This window comes from Chiloscyllium plagiosum, unplaced genomic scaffold (assembly GCF_037043375.1).
Source record: "Chiloscyllium plagiosum isolate Xiang-an unplaced genomic scaffold, Cpla_swu_hap1 HiC_scaffold_18, whole genome shotgun sequence".
In the NCBI taxonomy this organism is placed as follows: domain Eukaryota; kingdom Metazoa; phylum Chordata; class Chondrichthyes; order Orectolobiformes; family Hemiscylliidae; genus Chiloscyllium; species Chiloscyllium plagiosum.
Genome location: NW_028270156.1, coordinates 68,615,513 through 68,635,863, shown reverse-complemented (window position 1 = coordinate 68,635,863; position 20,351 = coordinate 68,615,513). Strand labels below are relative to the sequence as shown.

Below are 20,351 nucleotides of genomic sequence, written 5' to 3'. Positions count from 1 at the left end.
TCCAAATTGAACGTGGGGTGCCAATTAGAAACATACAATTAAACAGCTTACTGATCAATTCCACAACACTTATAATGCAAGGAACAATGCTCCCAGAATTTTGAGAAGTACAAAGCATATTGTACCTAGTGGCTCTGGTGCTGCAACGTCAGGTAGAACAGTCGTTTGTGCAACATACAAAACCACATCAAACTGAGCCTTACTACATGGTGAAAAGTGCATGTGTCCCTATGGAAGACAGTGTGCACAAGACATCAGACAAACAGAAACTCTAGCAGCATGGATTTCAACCATGTAGAGATAGCCTTTCACTTAGTGGTAACATTCCAATTAAATCCAGAAAGTTTTTACTGCATTCCAAATAGGGCTGACAATGGCAGCCGTAACATTGTGTATATTCAGCAAGACACCCACATCTAGCAGGTGTAGCTGGGACTCTCTACTTATACTGTGAATGATATTATATCCACCCATCATAGAGGTCAGGGCACTAAATGAAAGTAACACATCACAGCCTAACAAACTTAGTCTGTTCCAAATCCGTTCAAGATTCACATTATTCTAGGAGAGAAGAACACATGGAAACAACCACAGTTTAGTTAAGGGACCCAAACATGACAATGGCTTCTATTAGCATCCAACACCTCACAAGGTAAAGCAGCACAATTTCTGCATCCCCAGCCCTGGGCAAACCGAGGGACAAATCGGAACACCAGAATAGAGAGAGATTTGTCTAAACTCTGACAAAGATACGAAATAAAAGACAGCAGATACAGAGATAACACATGGGGGAGTTTGTGTGTGTGGGACGTGGAGAGGTGGGCATACCTAAAGACCATAAGATAATCAGGATGAAATCAAATAGGGAATTTATCTTTACTCACGAGTGTTGAGAATATGGACACTGCTACCACGAGGAGTAGTTGAAGAAATTAGGACAGAAACACATATGGGGAAGATAGAGAGCATTTGAGGGAGAAGGGTTATGATGGCAGGTTTAGACCAGGAAAATTGGGAGGAGACTCGGGCAGAATCCAAACAATTGCACACCTGGTTTGCCTGAATGACCTGTTTCTCAGGCATATAATCGATGTAATCTTAAATTTAAAAAAGTTGAGGTAATTTTAAGAATCCCTTTCTCATGGCAGAAACAAAAGGGGAAGCTGCTCACAGGAAAGAACACTCCTTCATTGAGATACTACAAAACCTGGCAAGCACAAGGAGTTGCATCAGAAGGGTTCCAGTTGGATTTTTCCTCCTCATCCAACTCCATAATTGTATTCTGAACAATAGTAATTACAGACCATTTTATGCCACTTACCTGCTACTTCCACAATTTGGCGTCTTGCAATATCATAGTATGGATCGTCCCACTTCAGATCAGGGGGAGTATCAACAACTTCAGGCAAGGTCTCATTGTCTGCTGGAAATCAAGAGAATATTTAGCCTCCAAACTCACATCATGTGCATATATATATAAGTATTAGAGGGTGTGCTCTACACCCAGTAAAGCGTAGGTAGGTATCAGTCAGTAAACACAGGCAGTAAACTGGTCAGAGATTTGAACTAGATAGGTATTACACATCCAAATACCGACCTAAAATCATTACACTCTTTAGTGTAACTTAGGGATTCCACTAAGCACCCCCCCCACACACACACAATCATACTCCCAATCCTCAATGAGCCACCTACCACCTCAGCTCAATCTCCCATTCACTCACTCTCATGTCCTCTCAATTGACATCTTTAAATACTTACCTGAATATGGCAGCTCTCCCTCTTTGCCATCTTTCCTTGCAGAAGACTGCTCTGAAACTAAAAATCAACCATGGTGTTAGGATAACATCAGTTCAAGAAATCAGGATGTATAGGCAGCTTCTTAAAGATAAAAATGCCAAAGGCAATCAGGGACTTCTTGAGAAGTGGTTTACAGACCTCCTTAAGGATGGGAGGTTGAAGTGTTAAAGGAAGAGGCAATCGGAGTTTATCAGAGAGGCACAGAGATAATCATAGGGGATTTTAATCTACTTGAAGACTGGAAAAGTTAGACGGGAATAAGTAACCTAGACAAGGAGTTCATAGGATGTTTTTGGGACAGTTTCTTAGAACAGCACTTTCTGGAACGATTCAAGACAGCAGTCTATACTAGACCTGGCATTGTGCAAAGAGATTTGATGACTTTGCAGTGAAGATGCCTCTTGTTGTCAGCAAACGTGTAAAATCATTATATTTTGCGGGAGAGAAGATGGATCCCAAGCCTAGCATTTGAAACTTAAACAAAGGTGATTGTGAGGTCATGAAAGCACAGCCAGCTAAAGTGAAGTGGCAAATTAAGTTAGGAATAGGTTAAGAGAGATGCAGTGGTGGATATTTAAGGGGGGTATTTCAATATGTACAGAGTAGGTACACTGCAACAAGAAAGAAAAGTTCCAAGGAGAGAATCCACCATAAAAAGTTGGTTTCAAACTTAAAGAAAACGCACATAATTGTGCAAAGAAGGATGGCAGGAGAGCAGATTGGACAGAATTTTTTTTTTTAAACCGGAATGACTAAATGATTAATAAGGAGAGAAACATTACAGTACTGCACGAGAGAAAATCAAATACAAATGTGAAAAAGTTAAGAGTTTCTACAGATATTTAAAAATGAAAGTTAAAAGTGAGCTTTAATTCAATAGAAAGTGGGTGTGGAAAGTTATTAATGGAAAATAAGGATGAATTGAATAGGTATTTTATACTAGTCGTTATTACGGAGAATACAAGAAATCCCAGAAATAGGTGTTAATCAGGAAATAGAAAGCTGGGAGGAACTCAAGAAAATCACCAGGGAAGTGCTGCTGAGCAAACTGTTTGAGCTGTGAGCTGACAAGTCCCCAGGTTCTGATGGACTTATCTTAGGATGTCAAAAAAACTGGCTCATGAAAAACTTGGTGCAGTGGTTTTAATTCTTCAAACTTTCCTGCATTCGGTGAAGATTCTATCAGACTGTAAAACAGCAAATGTAACTTCTTTCCCCAAAGGTGGAGGGAGACAGGAAGCAGGAATGTACAGGCCAGTTAATTTAACATCTGTCACAGGGCAGATATTAGGAGCTAGTATTAAAGATATTACAGTCGGACACAGGTTACTTCATGGTTTTGTGAATGAAAAATTACGTTTAACCAACACATTGGAGATTTTTGAGCTATAAATAAAGAGGAACCAGTTGATGCACACTTAAGCTTTCCAGAAGCCAGTTGATAAAAGGGCTACGTTAAAGGTTATTGTGGAAAATAACAGCTGAAGATTTAGGGGATAACATATTAGCATGGAGAAAAGATTATTTTTTGTTAGCTAGGCTTAAATGGGTCATTTTCCGGTTGGGTAGATATAACAAATGGTGTGCAACAGGGATCAGTGCAAGGGCATCAACTTCTTACAATTTATATATGGAATTAGATAGGCCATTGTAACCCATGTGCATGTTACACCCTCAGAAATTGTGCTCACTTGGATAAAGGGAATTTGAGAGACCATATCTGAGCTATTGTTTGACAGTATTGCTTACCTTATTTAAGAAAAGATGTACTTCTGTTAGAGGCAGTTCAGCAAAGGTTTACTGGACTAATATCTGGGCTGGGCAGGTTGTCTTATGAGGAAATATTGGATAAGCTAATCTTGCTTCTGTTGGAGTGTACAGCTGAAAGAGGTGATTTTAATGAAACATATGGAGGGTACATGTAAAGATACATTCCTGTTGTGGGAAACTGTAGAATCAGGAACTAGTGTTTAAAAGTAAGGGCTTGCCCATTTGGGTCAGAGATAAGGAGACATTTTTTCTCACAAAGGATCGTGAGTCTTTGAAATTCTCTTTCCCAAAAAGTGCCGGAAGCAGAGCCCTTGAATATTTTTAAGGCAGAGGTAGGTAGATTCGTGATTCCTAAGGGGATGAAAGGTTATCATAGGAGCATGTGCATGTGAGGTAATCAGATCAGCTCCAACACACACCAACCACACAGAGAAAGAAGGGTATTTACAACACCTGCCTTTTCAATTGTGCAAATAATTTGGAAATCGCCATTGTTTAGAGATTTATACATCACAGATTAATAAACAAATCTGTGCAAATTTCTAAAGGAAAGCTCAGGGAAAAGAACAGTAGGGTAGAACTGATTGGTTAGCCAAGTCAACGTAGATATAATAGTCAATATCACAGAGCTCCATTAATATCTTAAAGAAACATCAAGCCTCATTAACTCAAACACATTCCTAGCAGTTTTCTTTTCCCTCCCTCAGACAACTGAAGAGGAGGAGGTGTGAAAGTTCTTCAAGATTAGTAACATAGATTTGTTATTAGCTGAGCCTAAGCTACATTTCACATTTGAGAAAGTTAATAGTAACTAGCTGTGATTAGTCATATCATTCAGTTCAGTCTCCTGGAGTTTACAATGTTGCATTCAAGTCTCAAGAATATCTAAGAAATATGCCAAATTAAAAGTTTCCCAGGAGCATGCACAATTTCTGAGGGTGTAACATGCACATGGGTTACAATGGCCTATCTAATGCCATTAACTACAAGCACTGAGTCGTTCACTGCTAATGAGGGCCACATTGGAAGCCCAACTTCAGTGTAGCCAACTTATACTCAAAGTTGGCCATTGCCAAGAATGGCTGCATGGGAGGCTATATTAATGGTCTATGGGATCACTTGGGCTCTTTTCCTAATACTTGGATTGGTTTTACATTGATTTATTTACAGCTGTTCACAACAGGCACAAGACTCGCTACCTGACCTGCATTCCCTGTCAGTGGTCGAAGTGCTACCTTGCCGAGGTATTTGTATCAACGATAGCCAGGTGAGGTGCCGGAAGACTGGCGGTTAGCAAACGTGGTGCCACTGTTTAAGAAGGGTGGTAAGGACAAGCCAGGGAACTATAGACCAGTGAGCCTGACATCGGTGGTGTTTTTGGAGGGAATCCTGAGGGACAGGATGTACATGTATTTGGAAAGGCAAGGACTGATTAGGGATAGTCAACATGGCTTTGTCCGTGGGAAATCATGTCTCACAAACTTGATTGAGTTTTTTGAAGAAGTAACAAAGAAGATTGATGAGGGCAGAGCAGTAGATGTGATCTATATGGACTTCAGTAAGGCGTTCGACAAGGTTCCCCATGGGAGACTGATTAGCAAGGTTAGATCTCATGGAATACAGGGAGAACTAGCCATTTGGATACAGAACTGGCGCAAAGGTAGAAGGCAGAGGGTGGTGGTGGAGGGTTGTTTTTCAGACTGGAGGCCTGTGACCAGTGGTGTAACACAAGGATCGGTGCTGGGTCCTCTATTTTTTGTCATTTACATAAATGATTTGGACGCGAACATAAGAGGTACAGTTAGTAAGTTTGCAGATGACACCAAAATTGGAGGTGTAGTGGACAGCGAAGAGGGTTTCCTCAAATTACAACAGGATCTGGACCAGATGGGCCAATGGGCTGAGAAATGGCAGATGGAGTTTAATTCAGATAAATGCGAGGTGCTGCATTTTGGGAAAGCAAATCTTAGCAGGACTTATACACTTAATGGTAAGGTCCTAGGGAGTATTGCTGAACAAAGAGACTTTGGAGTGCAGGTTCATAGCTCCTTGAAAGTGGAGTCGCAGGTAGATAGGATAGTGAAGAAGGCGTTTGGTATGCTTTCCTTTATTGGTCAGAGTATTGAGTACAGGAGTTGGGAGATCATGTTGCGGCTGTACATGACATTGGTTAGGCCACTGTTGGAATATTGCGTGCAATTCTGGTCTCCTTCCTATCGCAAAGATGTTGTGAAACTTGAAAAGGTTCAGAAAAGATTTACAAGGATGCCAGGGTTGGAGGATTTGAGCTATAGGGAGAGGCTGAACAGGCTGGGACTGTTTTCCCTGGAGTGTCGGAGGCTGAGGGATGACCTTATAGAGGTTTACAAAATTATGAGGGGCATGGATAAGTAGACAAAGTCTTTTCCCTGGGGTCGGGGAGTCCAGAACTAGAGGGCATAGGTTTAGGGTGAGAGGCGAAAGATATAAAAGAGACCTAAGGAGCTACTTTTTCACACAGAGGGTGGTACGTGTATGGAATGAGCTGCCAGAGGATGTGGTACAATTGCAATATTTAAGAGGCATTTGGATGGGTATATGAACAGGAAGGGTTTGGAAGGATATGGGCCGGGTACTGGCAGCTGGGACTGGGTTGGGTTGGGATATCTGGTCGGCATGGACGGGTTGGACCAAAGGGTTTGTTTCCGTGTTGTACATCTCTATGACTCTAATTGGCCCAAGACCAGCTCTGGTAGACACAGGATCATGGAGTAAGGTTGCAAGCAAAGGGTTTGAGCAATATTCGGTGGGGTATTGTGAAGGATTCCAGAGGTGACGTGGTGGAATTGGTGTTAGGCAAGTCATGGAATGGTGAGCAGGTTCAGGAGTGGCAGGGGAGGTTAGTTTAGCCGAAAGGCTCTGGGGGCCATGGACGTGGAATTAAAATAGATGGAGGTCGAGAGAAAAACGCTGAAACCAAGGAAACTAAATGGGGTGGTCTTCATATGAGGAAAGGGATGGCATCTCTGAAACTAGGCCATTACCACTAGAACTCCCTCACTGATTGTTCCAACAAATTCCTACTGGGGTCTACCTAGATGCTGTCTACCTAGATGCTGTCTACCTAGATGCTGTCTACCTAGATGCTGTCTACCTAGATGCTGTCTACCTAGATGCTGTCTACCTAGATGCTGTCTACCTAGATGCTGTCTACCTAGATGCTGTCAATGTTGTAATCCACCGTGTTGCTGGAGATTCAGATACAGGTATCAAGATGAGAAATAGTAGATGTTTCATTTGATCTTGTCCTGTTTCATTAACATTCACACTGGCTGCAAGTGCCAGGACTGCCAGCTCTGAAGTATCTCTCAACACTTTTGCTCCACCAGCTGACAACTCTCATTGCCTTTGGGTGTTTACAGCTTTCAGTAACGTGCCGTAATAGTTACTGATGCCCCGAGTCTACACAGTAGAGGTTTCAGGCTAACTGGACATGAGAAGTACTGAATTCAAACCTCTTATCGCATGCACGTATGGCTGCTCTGCGGAAAACAAAGATAAAGACTCTTAGATATTCCCTTCCCTTGCTTTGTGATTCAGAGAGCAGTTGGACTCATGAATAATACTACCTGACTGAGATTAGTTAACTTTCCAAACCACAATCTCAACCAGCTAGGACGATAAGAATGGGAATACAAAAGTCTCTAAGTGCCTCCTTCTAGCCGTACACATCTTGACTTGAAAATAACACACTGGCAGCTGACCACCATCACCTTGGGAACAATGAAGGACGGACAATAAATACCAGTCCACATCCCATAAATGAGTAAGTAATAAAACATGGAACCTAGGACCTGGGACCTGCAGATGTATCAATACCAAACTGAAGGCTGCCCTTAAACCAGTAAGGAATTAAGAGGAGCCCGAGGTTTACTGTGATTTTAACTAAACCACAGTTGGAGTCCCATGCAATCATGTGACCTACCTTGCTCCCGAAGCTTGAAATCAATAGCTTCACATGCCTTCATGGCCACAGTCAGTTTCACTTCTCGTGTGGTGTTTCAAACAGCTGATCTTCAGAGGTCCTAGTATTGCTTATGAACTTAATTTTGGGTTTAAAGTCTCTCAAGGGACCAGGTAAATCAGTTTAAATGACTTTTCTTACCTCGTTTCCTCTCAGCTGAAAAGACTTTGCGTATTAAGGAACAAAATCCACAGTCAATTAACATTCCACTGTTGGTGGGTGATAGCCTTAGGTCTTTGTGCCACAATGGGATTGGTCACCAAGACTGACTGACAGGCCAGACAGCCAATCAGGGATGGATATACCCTGGTGATGTCACAAAACACCAAATCTGCCTCAACTCTTCTGGCCCAAGGCTCGAAAATGTCACTGGGGTGAGAAAGATTCAACACACCCAAATGGGGACAAGATACTGTCTCAGATTTAGAAGCTCTAAGATACCTCAAAATTAAAGATTAAAATTTGACCCACCGGTTAAATGAGTACAAATGCAGGAGTAATCAAAATTAATTTGCATTCAAATAACTACTGCAATATCTTAAATAAATCAACATGGGAGACTACCTAAGAACTGAGGTGAAATGCATGGACCTTGGAAGACCTTTATAAAATTGTAGGTATTCACTTTCATGTAGTTGGACAATCACTCTGTGTGACTGCTGAAAATGTTAATATTCTTTTGACTTCATTCTTCTGATCATCATGTGCCCCCCCCCCCCCCCCACTCTTCGGTTCACTCACTAGCAATTAGCATGCCAATACTCACTGCCATTCATTAAACCATACCCAGCAAAGGCTGCTCCATCAGGATATTACTGGAAGGACTGGCTGACAAGGGAGGGCAAGGATATTTTGCAATGGGAATTTCTTCCTTCTCCCCTCCACAGTATCGCCTCTTTACTCAACAACATACTTGCTAGACGTTGCCCAGAACCCCATCAGCTTTCTCAGATTATTTTGCTCCTTGATTTGGAAAGTGCTGTCTCACCGTCCCGTGATCCTTTTATTCGTATTGGTGAGGAGGCACTTACAGTGTCACATTGAGACTATCGAAAAAGCTTCTATACACAGAACATTGAACAATACAGCACAGTACAGGTCCTTTGGCTCTTGAAGGTGTGCCGGCCTTCTATCCTACTCTAAGATCAGACTGACCTACATACCCTTCTCCACGTAAGTCTGCTCACTGAGCTGGAAGATCCGTTTTCAGACGTGTTGTCACCATACGAGGTAACACCAATAATGAGTCTCCAGTGATGCTCTGGTGTTATGGCCTGCTTTCTGTGTTTATATTTCCTTGGGTTGGTGATGTAATTTCCTGTTCTTTTTCTCAGAGGGTGATCCCATCTCTCACCCTCTGAGAAAAAGAACAGGAAATGACACCACCAACACAGGAAATTGCATCACCACAGGAAATGACATCACCAACCCAAGGAAACCTAAACACAAACAGAAAGTGGGCCATAACACTGGAAGCTCACTGATGATGTTACCTAGTATGGTGACGAAACATCTGAAAACGAACATTCCAGCTCAGCAAGCAAACTTACATCCAGAACCTCAACCTGAGCTGCGAATCGTCTCCAAGCTCGCTACATTGCACTATCTTCCGTGTGCCTATCCAAGAGTCGCTTAAATGTCCCTAATGTATCTGACTCCACTACCACCGCTGGCAGTGAATCGCACTCACCACTCTGAGTAAAAAACGTATCTCTGATATTTCCTCCAATCATCTTAAAATTATTTCTGGCATTTCCGCCCATGAGAAAAGTGTCTCTAGCTATTCACTCTATCTACGCCTCTCAACATCTTGTATACCTCTAACGAGTCACCTCTCATTCCTTCTCCGTTCCAATTAGAAAAGCCCTAGCTCCCTCAACCTTTCTTCATAGAATATGCCCTCCAGTCCAGGCAGCATCTTGGTAAATCTCCTCTACACCCTCTCTAAAGCTTCCCGAAAGAGGATTCATTACAGACAGAGAGAGGAGAATTTATAATCGATAATACAGAAGTAACAGAAAAGGTGCTGGGTCCACTTTTGTATGTCATTTATATAAACGATTTGGATGAGAATTTAGGACACATGCTTAGCAGGTTTGTGGATGACACCAAAATTGGTGGTATAGTTGAACGTGAAGAAGGTTATCTAAGATGACAAAGGGATCTTGGTAAATTGGGCCAATGAGCTGAGGAGTGGCAGATGAGGTTTAATTTGGATAAACGGGAGATATTGCATTTGGCAAAACAAACAAGGACAGGCCTTCCACAATTAATGGTGTGGCCCTAGATAGTGCTGTTGAACAGAGAGACCTAGAAGTTCAGGACATTGTTCTTTGAAATGTGCATCACAGGTTGACAGGGTGGTTAAGAAGTGTTCAGCACACTTGCCTTCATTGCTCAGAGCTCTCAGTTTCCGAGTTGGGACATCATATTGCAGTTATACAGGACATTGGTGAGGTCACCTTTGGAGCACTGCGTTCAGTTCTAGTATCTTGCTATAGGAGAGGGCTCAGGAAAGAGTTACCAGGATGTTGCTGGGACTGAGGGGTTTGAGTTATAAGGATAGGCTGGGACTTTTTTCACTGAAGCATAGGAGGTTAAGGGATGACCTTACAGAGGTTTATAAAATCATGAGGGGCATGGATAAGGTGAATAGCAAAAGTCTTTTCCTTAAGATAGGTCATACTTTTAAGATGAGAGGGGAAAGATTTTAAAGGAATCTCAGGGGCAACCTTTTCATACAGAGGGGGGTTTGCATGTGGAATTAACTGCCAGGGGAAGTGGTGGATGCAGATATACTTAGAACATTTAAAAGACATTTGGATCGGTATATGATTAGGAAAGGTTTCGAGGGGTTGTGGGCCAAGTGGAACTAGTTTAGTTTTGAGGTAAGATGTCTCCCTAATCGGGGAGAGGAAAACCAAGAGGCACAACTTAAAATTAAGGGTCATGTCACAAAGGATGAGATGAGAAAACTTCTTTTTTTACTCAAAGGATTATGGATATTTAAAGTAGAGATTGATCACTTTGCATTATCAATGGTGTAAAAGGTTGTACAGATAGTGAGATTAAAAGGTATTGAAGTGTTTGATCAACCATAGTTGTATTAAAATGACAGAGCAGGCTGGTCAGGCTGAATGTCCTACTGTTATTCTAATGAGTGCAACTGTTTGACAGGGAGATTTGAAACAGTCCCTTTTAAAACCCAGACCTTAACAAACCAGGCACCTGACAGTGGTTATTTACTTCAAAGATCACTGAGCAGGAGCATTAAATTCTATTTGGATCGAGAACTCTTTCAACCCAGTTATCTCCATGTCAAAACTAAACTAAACTAAAGTGGTCAATTCTCCTGCGAATGCTTAAGATATCCAAGCCAGCAGCGTCTGATGATATGTTAGGAAAATTACAAAAAAGGTGAAATGCCAACTGTAGAGCCAAATCCTCCCGACAGTGAATGACATGGACAATTCAAGGAAGTTGGGACAACTGCGCAAGATTGGCAGCAAGGAGATCCCCAATTTTGTGAGCAAAAATCCCATTTTCCAACCAAGTGCCGAACAACGAGAGGAGGCTCTCACCGCTGAGCAGCGAGAGGCCTATTTGCCTGTAGTAATATCCTCACTATCATGTCATCTCAGCTCACTGATATGTAGTTTTCCGTTCTCCCACCTCTGGATAGAAACTAGACAGCAACAGTTCCTAACATGACAATCAGAGCGGTTTCCTGGCAACTCCAGCTAGCCACTTGCTCTTCCTGCCTTCTGTCAGCCAACATCTGAAGGCACGTTCTGTGGACAGTCACCACAGGTAGATCCTTGTCCACCAAGGCCTTCAAGTCCTCATCAGCAAAGCAGGCTGCCAAATTCTCCCTCTCTGATATGTCTAGGCCAAGTGCACACTGCCAATACTTCACCGTGTCCATAGCTCAGCTTTAAAGATCGTTAGAATCCCAGGAATCGCAGCAGCAGTATTTCCACCTTGGGTAAGTGGGATAATACAACAAGCAGGGTGCCATGGGGACATGGTGCACGAGGCTGGTTTGGGAAGAAAGGTTGAGAAAACTCGCTCGGCCTCGTGGAGAGAATCTCTCCGTGAAACTCCCAAATTGGTTCAGGCCTAGCGTCAGAATTGGGAGTCCAGCCTTTTGCAACATAAATCTTGCATCAATCATGCAGCAGAGCAAGGAACCTTTTCTATATTAGACGGAAGACCTAACCTTTTTAACCAGAAAATACTAGATTCTTACATCTTGTTGCTAAAACCTCTGTATGTGGCAGGTTTAACCGTGAGAGGTGCAACTTCTGTGAGCTTTATAAGAAGGAACTGATGCTTATCCCGCATTGAGAGTGGTTGCTTGACTCGAAGTCTCGGTTTGGTCAAGTTAGGGGAGCGAATTTTAGCCTGTTATGGTGTTGAGTTCTAGTTGATGCTGACTCATGTCTATAACTCAGGACCTAGACTTCACACAATGCTAGATTGCAGTATAGAACAAGGCATGCAGAAAGCAAGATTCTAACCCATGTAGAGGTACTGCATGCTGGCAGATATTGACATTGAGAGTCTAAGAAGACAGCAAATAGGGATGATGGCTTGTGCAATGTCAGCTGAGGGAAACCAGTCTGGAACTTTCCGCAGTGAACACGGGTGTGGAGAGAAATGGTCAGCTAGAGATTTCTTTTGTGTGTTTCAGTCAGTCATGAATGCCTTGTGTAGGATCTATATGAGCACAGCTTTGGCGATTAGGTAGAGTTCAGTTTCTGTTCAAAGATAAGAGAGGGACTCAGTATATTTTTTTCAAGGAATCCTCTGTAGATTTTCTCAAGGGCTTTGAGAATTTGACTTGCAGCAACTCATTAATGGCTGTCATGGGGATCCTTTTCCAGTCTCATTAATTCCTTCATTAGGTGATGCACTCACAACAAAACCTTCTGCGTTTTGTGTCATGCCAGAGTCCCTATCAGCTGCAAATGCCCAGAGAGAGGCAGCCAGTGATTGACGAAGCAATTCCTCACAGATTATGTTAACTCTGCTCAGGCAGGAGAGAGGAGAGCCTGCTTGGGTGCCTCCCGTGATTTCTTTTTCTCAGGATTTTTAGGGTGACATCGCTTGCCGCCCCCATGTATTTGAAACATCCCCCCATGTATTTGAAACATCCATCACAGTTTAGTATTTAGAGGCTCTGCACTGAGCCTGCCCCTTAACAGAATCACAATCACAGGTAACACTAACCTGACTGTAACTCGCCATCACACTCTGTAGGCCAGGTCTTTTCATCCAGTGGAGAGAGTTTGAGCTGTCCAAGTGCCTTGGAAGTATCGTCTGACACCAGGTCATCTTGTAAATCCACCAACACGTCAGTTGTTGCCATGGCTGGTTTTTCCACCTAAACAAACTGTAAAGATCATTGCCAATAGACCAATTCAGGGAAAGCGGCTGAGGATTTGTTTTTTAAACTTAACCTAGTTCATCAAATCAACCTGCTCAGAGATACTATTACATGCCTGTGGAGCAGGTGGGACTTGAACCCAGGCCTCCCCATCCAGGGGTAGGGACACAAGCACTCACAGAGAGAGGGGACCCTACTCTCTGGCCAGTAATTAAGGTCAATCAGTTTCAAAATTAATTAGAGTTAAGACAGAAAGTGACTTTCCCTGTCTGGAGGTTAAAGACCAAACAACAACAGACTAGAGATTCTCTATCTTGCTCACAAACAAGTGGAACCGACATCAGCGTGCACACCCTCAGCTGTGACATGCCTCCCTCCATCCCGCTGTCTGTTCACATTTACTTCACAAAATTGTACATAATAAGCATTTGGGTAAAGTAACTGGAAAGTTAGCAGCATCTTCAGAGTGACGCCTCAGCAAGCAGTGTAACCTCCAAGGGCAGGTGAAGGGGCCACATTGAGCCTTAGAAAAGCAAAACAGTAATGTTAAGTTTTGTGAATAATTAAAAGAATAAGTTAGAAATGTGAATGGTATTTTGACGGATGACTTCACAACCAGGGGCAGATCACCGTTAACCATATTGCATGGCTCAGCAGTGAGTGACAGAAGGAGAAAGTGAGGTCTGCAGACGCTGGAGATCAAAGCTGAAACTTTATTGCTGGAACAGCACAGCAGGTCAGGCAGCATCTAGGGAACAGAAGATTCGACGTTTCGGGCACAGGCCCTTCTTCAGGAATGAGCAGAGAGTGTTCAGCAGGAGAAGATAAAAGGTAGGGAGGAGGGACTTGGAGGAGGGGCGTTGGAAATGTGATAGGTGGAAAGAGGTCAAGGTGAAGGTAATAGGTCGGAGTAGGGTGGAGGCGGAGAGGTCAAGAAGCAGGTCAGGAAGGCGGTGCCGGGCTGGAGGGATTCGCCTGAGACAAGGTGGGGGGAGGGGGGATGAAGAAACTGGTGAAGTCCAAGTTCATCCCCTGTGGTTGGAGGGTTCCCAGTCGTTTAAGGTGCGCCAAACTACTACTGCGCCTCCCTTGTCAGCTGGTTTGATGGTGAGGTTGGGGTTGGAACGGAGGGAGTGGAGGGCTGTGCGTTCCGAGGGTGAGAGGTTGGAGTGGGTGGGAGGGGTGTGGGAGTTCAGGTAGCGGTTAATATCGCGGCGGCAGTTTGCAATAAAGAGGTCAAGGGCAGGTAGGAGGCCAGCACAGGGTGTCCAGGTGGATGGGGTGTGTTGGAGGTGGGAGAAGGGGTCGTCAGAGGGTGGGTGAGGGTCTTGATTGCTGTGGACATCACAGTCATAGTCCTATTGGGCCATATCTCCACCAGCAGAAGCCAGTGGGTACTAATTAACAGTTTAACCCTGACCAATTCTCATTTCATGGTTTCAGCTCTCTGTGGCTACTTGTAGCATCCTGGCTGAGATCATCTAATACAGCAAAGAGCCTGGCACTCTGCTGCCTGAAAAGCTCTAACAAAATCATCTAAAGGGAGTCCCAGTTCAATATTCTGTTATTCTGGGGATAGAAAAAACATTTTTGTAAAAACAAACAACTTGAAAGAGAGGCTACAATGATTCTGAAATAGGTGAAGCCTTTGTAGCAACAAAGTAAGGCTTGCTTTCTGAGGAAGGATCACTGGACACAAAAAGTTAACTGTTTTCTCTACACAGATGCTGCTACACTCAGCCCTGCTGAGTTTCTCGAGCAACTTCTGTTGGTTTGTTTGGATATAAAATACATTTTAGACATTTATAAGCAACTTGTTCCGACACAGTGAAGTGTGGGGGAAAATGCTATTATAATAAGACATAATGCCAGAGATTTGGAAAACATTAACCGGATTGGACAAAGTCAGCATTGATTTATGAAAGACAAATCATGCTTAACAAATGTACTGCTTTTCTTGAGGATGTAACTAGTATAGATAAGGGAGAACCATGGATGTGTTGTATTTGGGTTTCTGGAAGACTTTTGATAGGGCCCCCTATAAAAGATTAGTGAGCAAAGTTAAAACACATGGGTAAGGGATAATAAATATATTGGCATGGATTCAGAATTGGTTGCCAGACAAGAAAGAGAGTGGGAATGGATTGGAGTTCTTCTGAGTGACAGGCAGTGACAAGTGATATACCAAAAGGATCAGTGCTTGGGCCCCAGCTATTCACAATACCTACATTACCTAGATGAGAGAACCAAATTCAACATTTCCAAATTTGCTGATGACAGAACTGGGTAGAATTGTAAGGGGGAAATGTTAAATCAAGGCCCCTTCTGCTCTCTCAGGTCAGTATAAAAGATATTTTGAGAAGAATGGGGAATGGGACATATTTCAAGTATTTTTTAGGTTAGATTAAATTCCCTACAGTGTGGAAACAGGCCCTTCAGCCCAAGCAGTCTGCACCAACCCTCTGAAGAGTAACCCACCCAGACTCATTTCCCTCTAACTAATGCACCGAACATTATGGGCAATTTAGCACGGCCAATACACCTGACCTGCACATCTTTGGACTGTGGGAGGAAACTGGAGCAAACCCACGCAGGCACGGGGAGAATGTGCAAACTCCACACAGAGGGTCGTCCGAGGCTGGAATCAAACCTGGGACCCTGGTGCTCTGAGACAGCAGTGCTAACCACTGAGCCAAGTAGTTTGATTTTTGAACTGTTGAGGAGTTAAGAGCTATGAGCAAAAGTGGAGTTTTTGTTGAATGGCGGAGCAGGGACAAATGGTTTACCAGTTTTATTTAATATTTTTATGTCCTTCTTCTGTATCATGGCACATACTTTAATAATACTGGTTCGGCAACAAGTATATGGTTATGATTATTTGAGGTGGACTGCCGCTGCATTTCCAAAATGACAGAAGTCAATACCCCTTCAAAGATACTGCATACCATTAGCGTAAAATATCAGGGTTCAGAAAGGTGCTACATAAATTGCAAGTTTTGAATAAACTGAATGTGACTGAATACTCTGTGAAACAAGCATTCTAATTGGTACTGGGGAACACAAAAGAAAACTGTCCAAGAAATGAAAAATCATGTGGAGCATTATTATAGAAATGGCATATGGTGCCCCTTGCAAAAATACTTCTCATGGTGAAATGGTGAACAAGTAACAGACAAGAGGCTGAGATTTGCTGGATCACTAACTGTTCCACAACTCCATTACCGAAGGATACAGAGGAACCTCAATTATCCGAATATCAATTATCTGAATTTCAGATTATCCAAAGGAGATCCCAAGGTCCCGATAGAAACATTACATCAAAGAGGTGTTACCAACACTGATCAGGTCTTTTGTTTACAATGATTAAAAATGAACCCAGCTTACTGAACTGCTGTGGAGAACAGTCCTGGACATCGATGGGATTCCAGGCACGGTCTCCACAGGGGTGTACCCTAAACCCCCCCTTCCCCAGATAATCTCTCCAACATTGTCCTGTACAGGGCAAAGGCAGAACCTGTCAAAACGTTACAGCCAAAAGGGTGTGTGTGTGTGCGTGTGTGTGTGTGTGCGTGTGTGTGTGTGTATGTATATATGTGTGTGCGTGCGCGCTCTATTTGGGAAGGGGAGGGGGGATGGTGGGTGGGGACGGACAGGGCAGGGGCAGACGGGACAGGGGCAGATAGTGGCGTGGTTGGATGGGTTAGGGAGTGGACAGGGGGCCGGGGGGAGGTGGTGAACAGGATGTGGTTGGGCAGGGTTGTGGGGCAGATGAGTAGTGGAAGTGGGGTGGGACCAGACGAGGGGGCAGAGTTGGGGGAGGGGGGGGGGGCGGATGAGGGCATGGTTGGACGGGGTTTGGGGGCAGGCAGGGAGGTGCAGGGGTGGGGTGGGAGCAGACTGGGGTTGGGGTTGGGGATGCGGATGGTGGGGGGGGCGGGGGGGGGGGGGGGGGGGGGAGGCTCACGCGTGGTGTGCTGCTGCCTAGTCTCCTGTATGGGGAGTGGACTTAGTAAGTGCTCACTGTGTTAACTGATTGGGGGGCTTCAGCAATGCCTTACACACAAGTGTGTGTCTGCTCAGAAACAAACCCTGAGACAGACAGAGGGAGCAAGGCAGGCAGAGAGAGGACAAAGGAAACTTCAGAAAACTCCGAATCCCAGAGGAAAGGCATTCAAGCAATTAATTGAATTATCAATTTTCCAAAAGAAATAGTGCCCACCCATCTTGTTTGGATAATCGAGGTTCCTCTGTATTTGGAACAAGACGCCCTCCAATGTAAGTTGTTTGATTACCAAGGCTATAAAAGACTACACATTTGGGAAAATAAAGGTTAATTGATCCTTTTCATGGGAAAGCTAGACAGACACTGGGGAAGATATAGAACAAGATTTCTAAGGTCAAAATGTAGATCTTTTCCCTTTCAGGAAAACTGGGATGTTCCTCTCTCGATAAGAGAAGCCAAAGAGAAAACCTGTTGAGACTTCAAAATTACAAAAAGTCGTGATAACGTAGATGTAGAGAAGCTGATTCTATTTATGAGGAAAGCAAAACCAGTAACCTTAATGTAATAAATCCAATCAGAAATTCAAACACAACTCTTTACCCAAAGACTGGTCAGAATTCACTGGAACTCGACACCACTGGGCATGGTTAAGGTGAAAAGCATGTGGGTATATTGAAGGGGAAGCTAGACAAACCTGAGAGGGGAAGAACAGAGCAATATATTGACAGGGTCAGATGAAGAGGACTGTGATTGTTTTATGTCATCTAAAAACAACTAATGAGGTGGTTACTTAGCCTGCAATCATATGGATGACCCTGAAGAATATGGAGTTGAATTATATAACAATTAGGGAATGGGTGTATTGCACTCTCTGGTGTCAAATAAGGTCCTCTTGTGCATCAGAATTGAGAGTGGGCTTGGGGCAAAGTAATCAGCATGAGAAAATAAACTCTTCAGAATACCTTCTGATACAATGCTCAATCATTATCATTAAACTGCTAGAAAAAGCAGCAAAACATTATGAGCAGAACCAAAGTTTTATATCAAAATTAGTTCATTACACAATCCAACAACTGTAACACCCATCTCTGACGTGTGACCTTTTATCAGTACGACCATGTAAACTGCAGCATGGTTTATTACAACCTCATATCCTTCTGCATTTCTGGGAATAACGTTGCACATGAAAACATCAAATTTAAGTCCTCACCAGTAAAACAAACCAATGATGAATCAAATAATGGAGATCTCTGAAGTTGAGTGTCATTCAAAAGGATTTTAACTAAGTCCTTTAAGCAGTAGCCTTGTTGAAAGGCTTCAATTAAAGGGCTGAAGCTTTTTAATCGGTTGAACGTCAGCTTGTCTGAGGCTGCATGACCATTTGGTTTGATGCTCACTGTCAGCTTTGTCTCAAATGCGCAGCTTTTTAATGGATACCAGCAGTACTGATTGACACAGTCAGTGACTATCTTCACTGGCCACATGAAACAGAGAAAGATGTGAGTGGAGGGGATTGGGAAAAAACAGAGGCAATGATGACGGCAGTTAGCCCCTTACACACAGACATGCTTCACCCTCATCAACAGAATTACACAAGAGCGAGGGGGCAGCACAGTGGCTCAGTGGTTAGCAATGCTGCCTCAAGGGACCCCCAGGTTCAATTCCAGCCTCGGGCGACTGTCTGTGTGGAGTTTGTACATTCTCCCCGCATCTGCATGGGTTTCCTTCCACAGTGCAAAGATGTGCAGGTTAGGTGGATTGTCCATGCTAAATTGCCCATAGTGTTCAGGGATGTACAAGGTAGGTGGGTTAGCCATGGGAAATGCAGGGTTACTGGGGTAGGCGGAAGGGTCTGGGTGGACTCAATGGGCTGAATGGCCTGCTTCCACACTGCATGGGATTCCATGTATGAGTGCTCATTGTTAGCCTAATTGAAAACAATCTGTAAATATGGGCTACATTGCCTCAATAAATTAAACATGGCCTTCAACACAGACCACTCCCCTATGTAGGTCACAAGCTCATATTCAGCCAACATCAGGAAATACTAAAACAGGCAACTAGCGGTTTGGAAATCAAGGTGGAGAATACTCAGGGAGAAAGTGACAGCTGCAGATGCTGGAGATCAGAGCTGAAAATGTGTCGCTGGAAAAGCGCAGCAGGTCAGGCTGCATCCAAGGAACAGGAGAATTGATGTTTCGGGCATAAGCCCTGAAAAAAGGGCTTATGCCCGAAAAGTCGATTCTCCTGTTCCTTGGATGCTGCCTGACCTGCTGCGCTTTTCCAGCAACACATTTCCAGCTGGAGAATACTCAGGGTGCTGGTACCTGAAGACAAAGCACACTGATGGTGAAGCAATGAAAATTGGAAACACTGAAGAGGCCTTACTGGAGGAGAGGAGAGATCTTAGTTGGTTTTGATTAGGGATAAGTTTTAGATTAAGTTATATTAATACAAAGCATATGTTTAGGGTTAGGTTTAGGGTTGAAGTTCAGATTAGCATTGGGGGTTTTGTCGGTGAGTGGAGGTTACAGAGTTAGCATTGGGGGTTTTGTCGGTGAGTGGAGGTTACAGAGTTAGCATTGGGGGTTTTGTCGGTGAGTGGAGGTTACAGAGTTACAGAGTTAGCATTGGGGGTTTTGTCGGTGAGTGGAGGTTACAGAGTTAGCATTGGGGGTTTGTCGGTGAGTGGAGGTTACAGAGTTACAGAGTTAGCATTGGGGGTTTTGTCGGTGAGTGGAGGTTACAGAGTTAGAGAGTTAGCATTGGGGGTTTTGTCGGTGAGTGGAGGTTACAGAGTTACAGAGTTAACATTGGGGGTTTTGTCGGTGAGTGGAGGTTCCAGAGTTACAGAGTTAGCATTGGGGGTTTTGTCGGTGAGTGGAGGTTACAGAGTTACAGAGTTAGCATTGGGGGTTTGTCGGTGAGTGGAGGTTACAGAGTTACAGAGTTAACATTGGGGGTTTTGTCGGTGAGTGGAGGTTCCAGAGTTACAGAGTTAGCATTGGGGGTTTTGTCGGTGAGTGGAGGTTCCAGAGTTACAGAGTTAGCATTGGGGGTTTTGTCGGTGAGTGGAGGTTACAGAGTTACAGAGTTAACATTGGGGGTTTTGTCGGTGAGTGGAGGTTCCAGAGTTACAGAGTTAGCATTGGGGGGTTTGTCGGTGAGTGGAGGTTACAGAGTTAACATTGGGGGTTTTGTCGGTGAGTGGAGGTTACAGAGTTAGAGAGTTAGCATTGGGGGTTTTGTCGGTGAGTGGAGGTTACAGAGTTAGCATTGGGGGTTTGTCGGTGAGTGGAGGTTACAGAGTTACAGAGTTAGCATTGGGGGTTTTGTCGGTGAGTGGAGGTTACAGAGTTAGAGAGTTAGCATTGGGGGTTTTGTCG

General features: G+C 43.8%; 1 protein-coding gene across 4 annotated transcripts in view; it reads right to left on the bottom strand.

Annotated features, from left to right (window-relative positions):
• Positions 1-20,351, bottom strand: part of arhgap1 (Rho GTPase activating protein 1) — a 55,081-nt gene that overhangs the window by 31,081 nt on the left and 3,649 nt on the right. The window contains exons 2-4 of one of the 4 annotated variants that reach the window (XM_043706228.2): positions 12,806-12,968; positions 1,762-1,818; positions 1,322-1,423 (exon numbers count right to left, since the gene is read on the bottom strand). In XM_043706228.2, the coding sequence (XP_043562163.2) occupies positions 1,322-1,423; positions 1,762-1,818; positions 12,806-12,944 (298 nt within the window). In that variant the 5' untranslated portion in view covers positions 12,945-12,968. The remainder of the gene's footprint in view (positions 1-1,321; positions 1,424-1,761; positions 1,819-12,805; positions 12,969-20,351) is intronic. The other 3 variants (XM_043706229.2, XM_043706230.2, XM_043706231.2) reach the window with 3 other exon arrangements.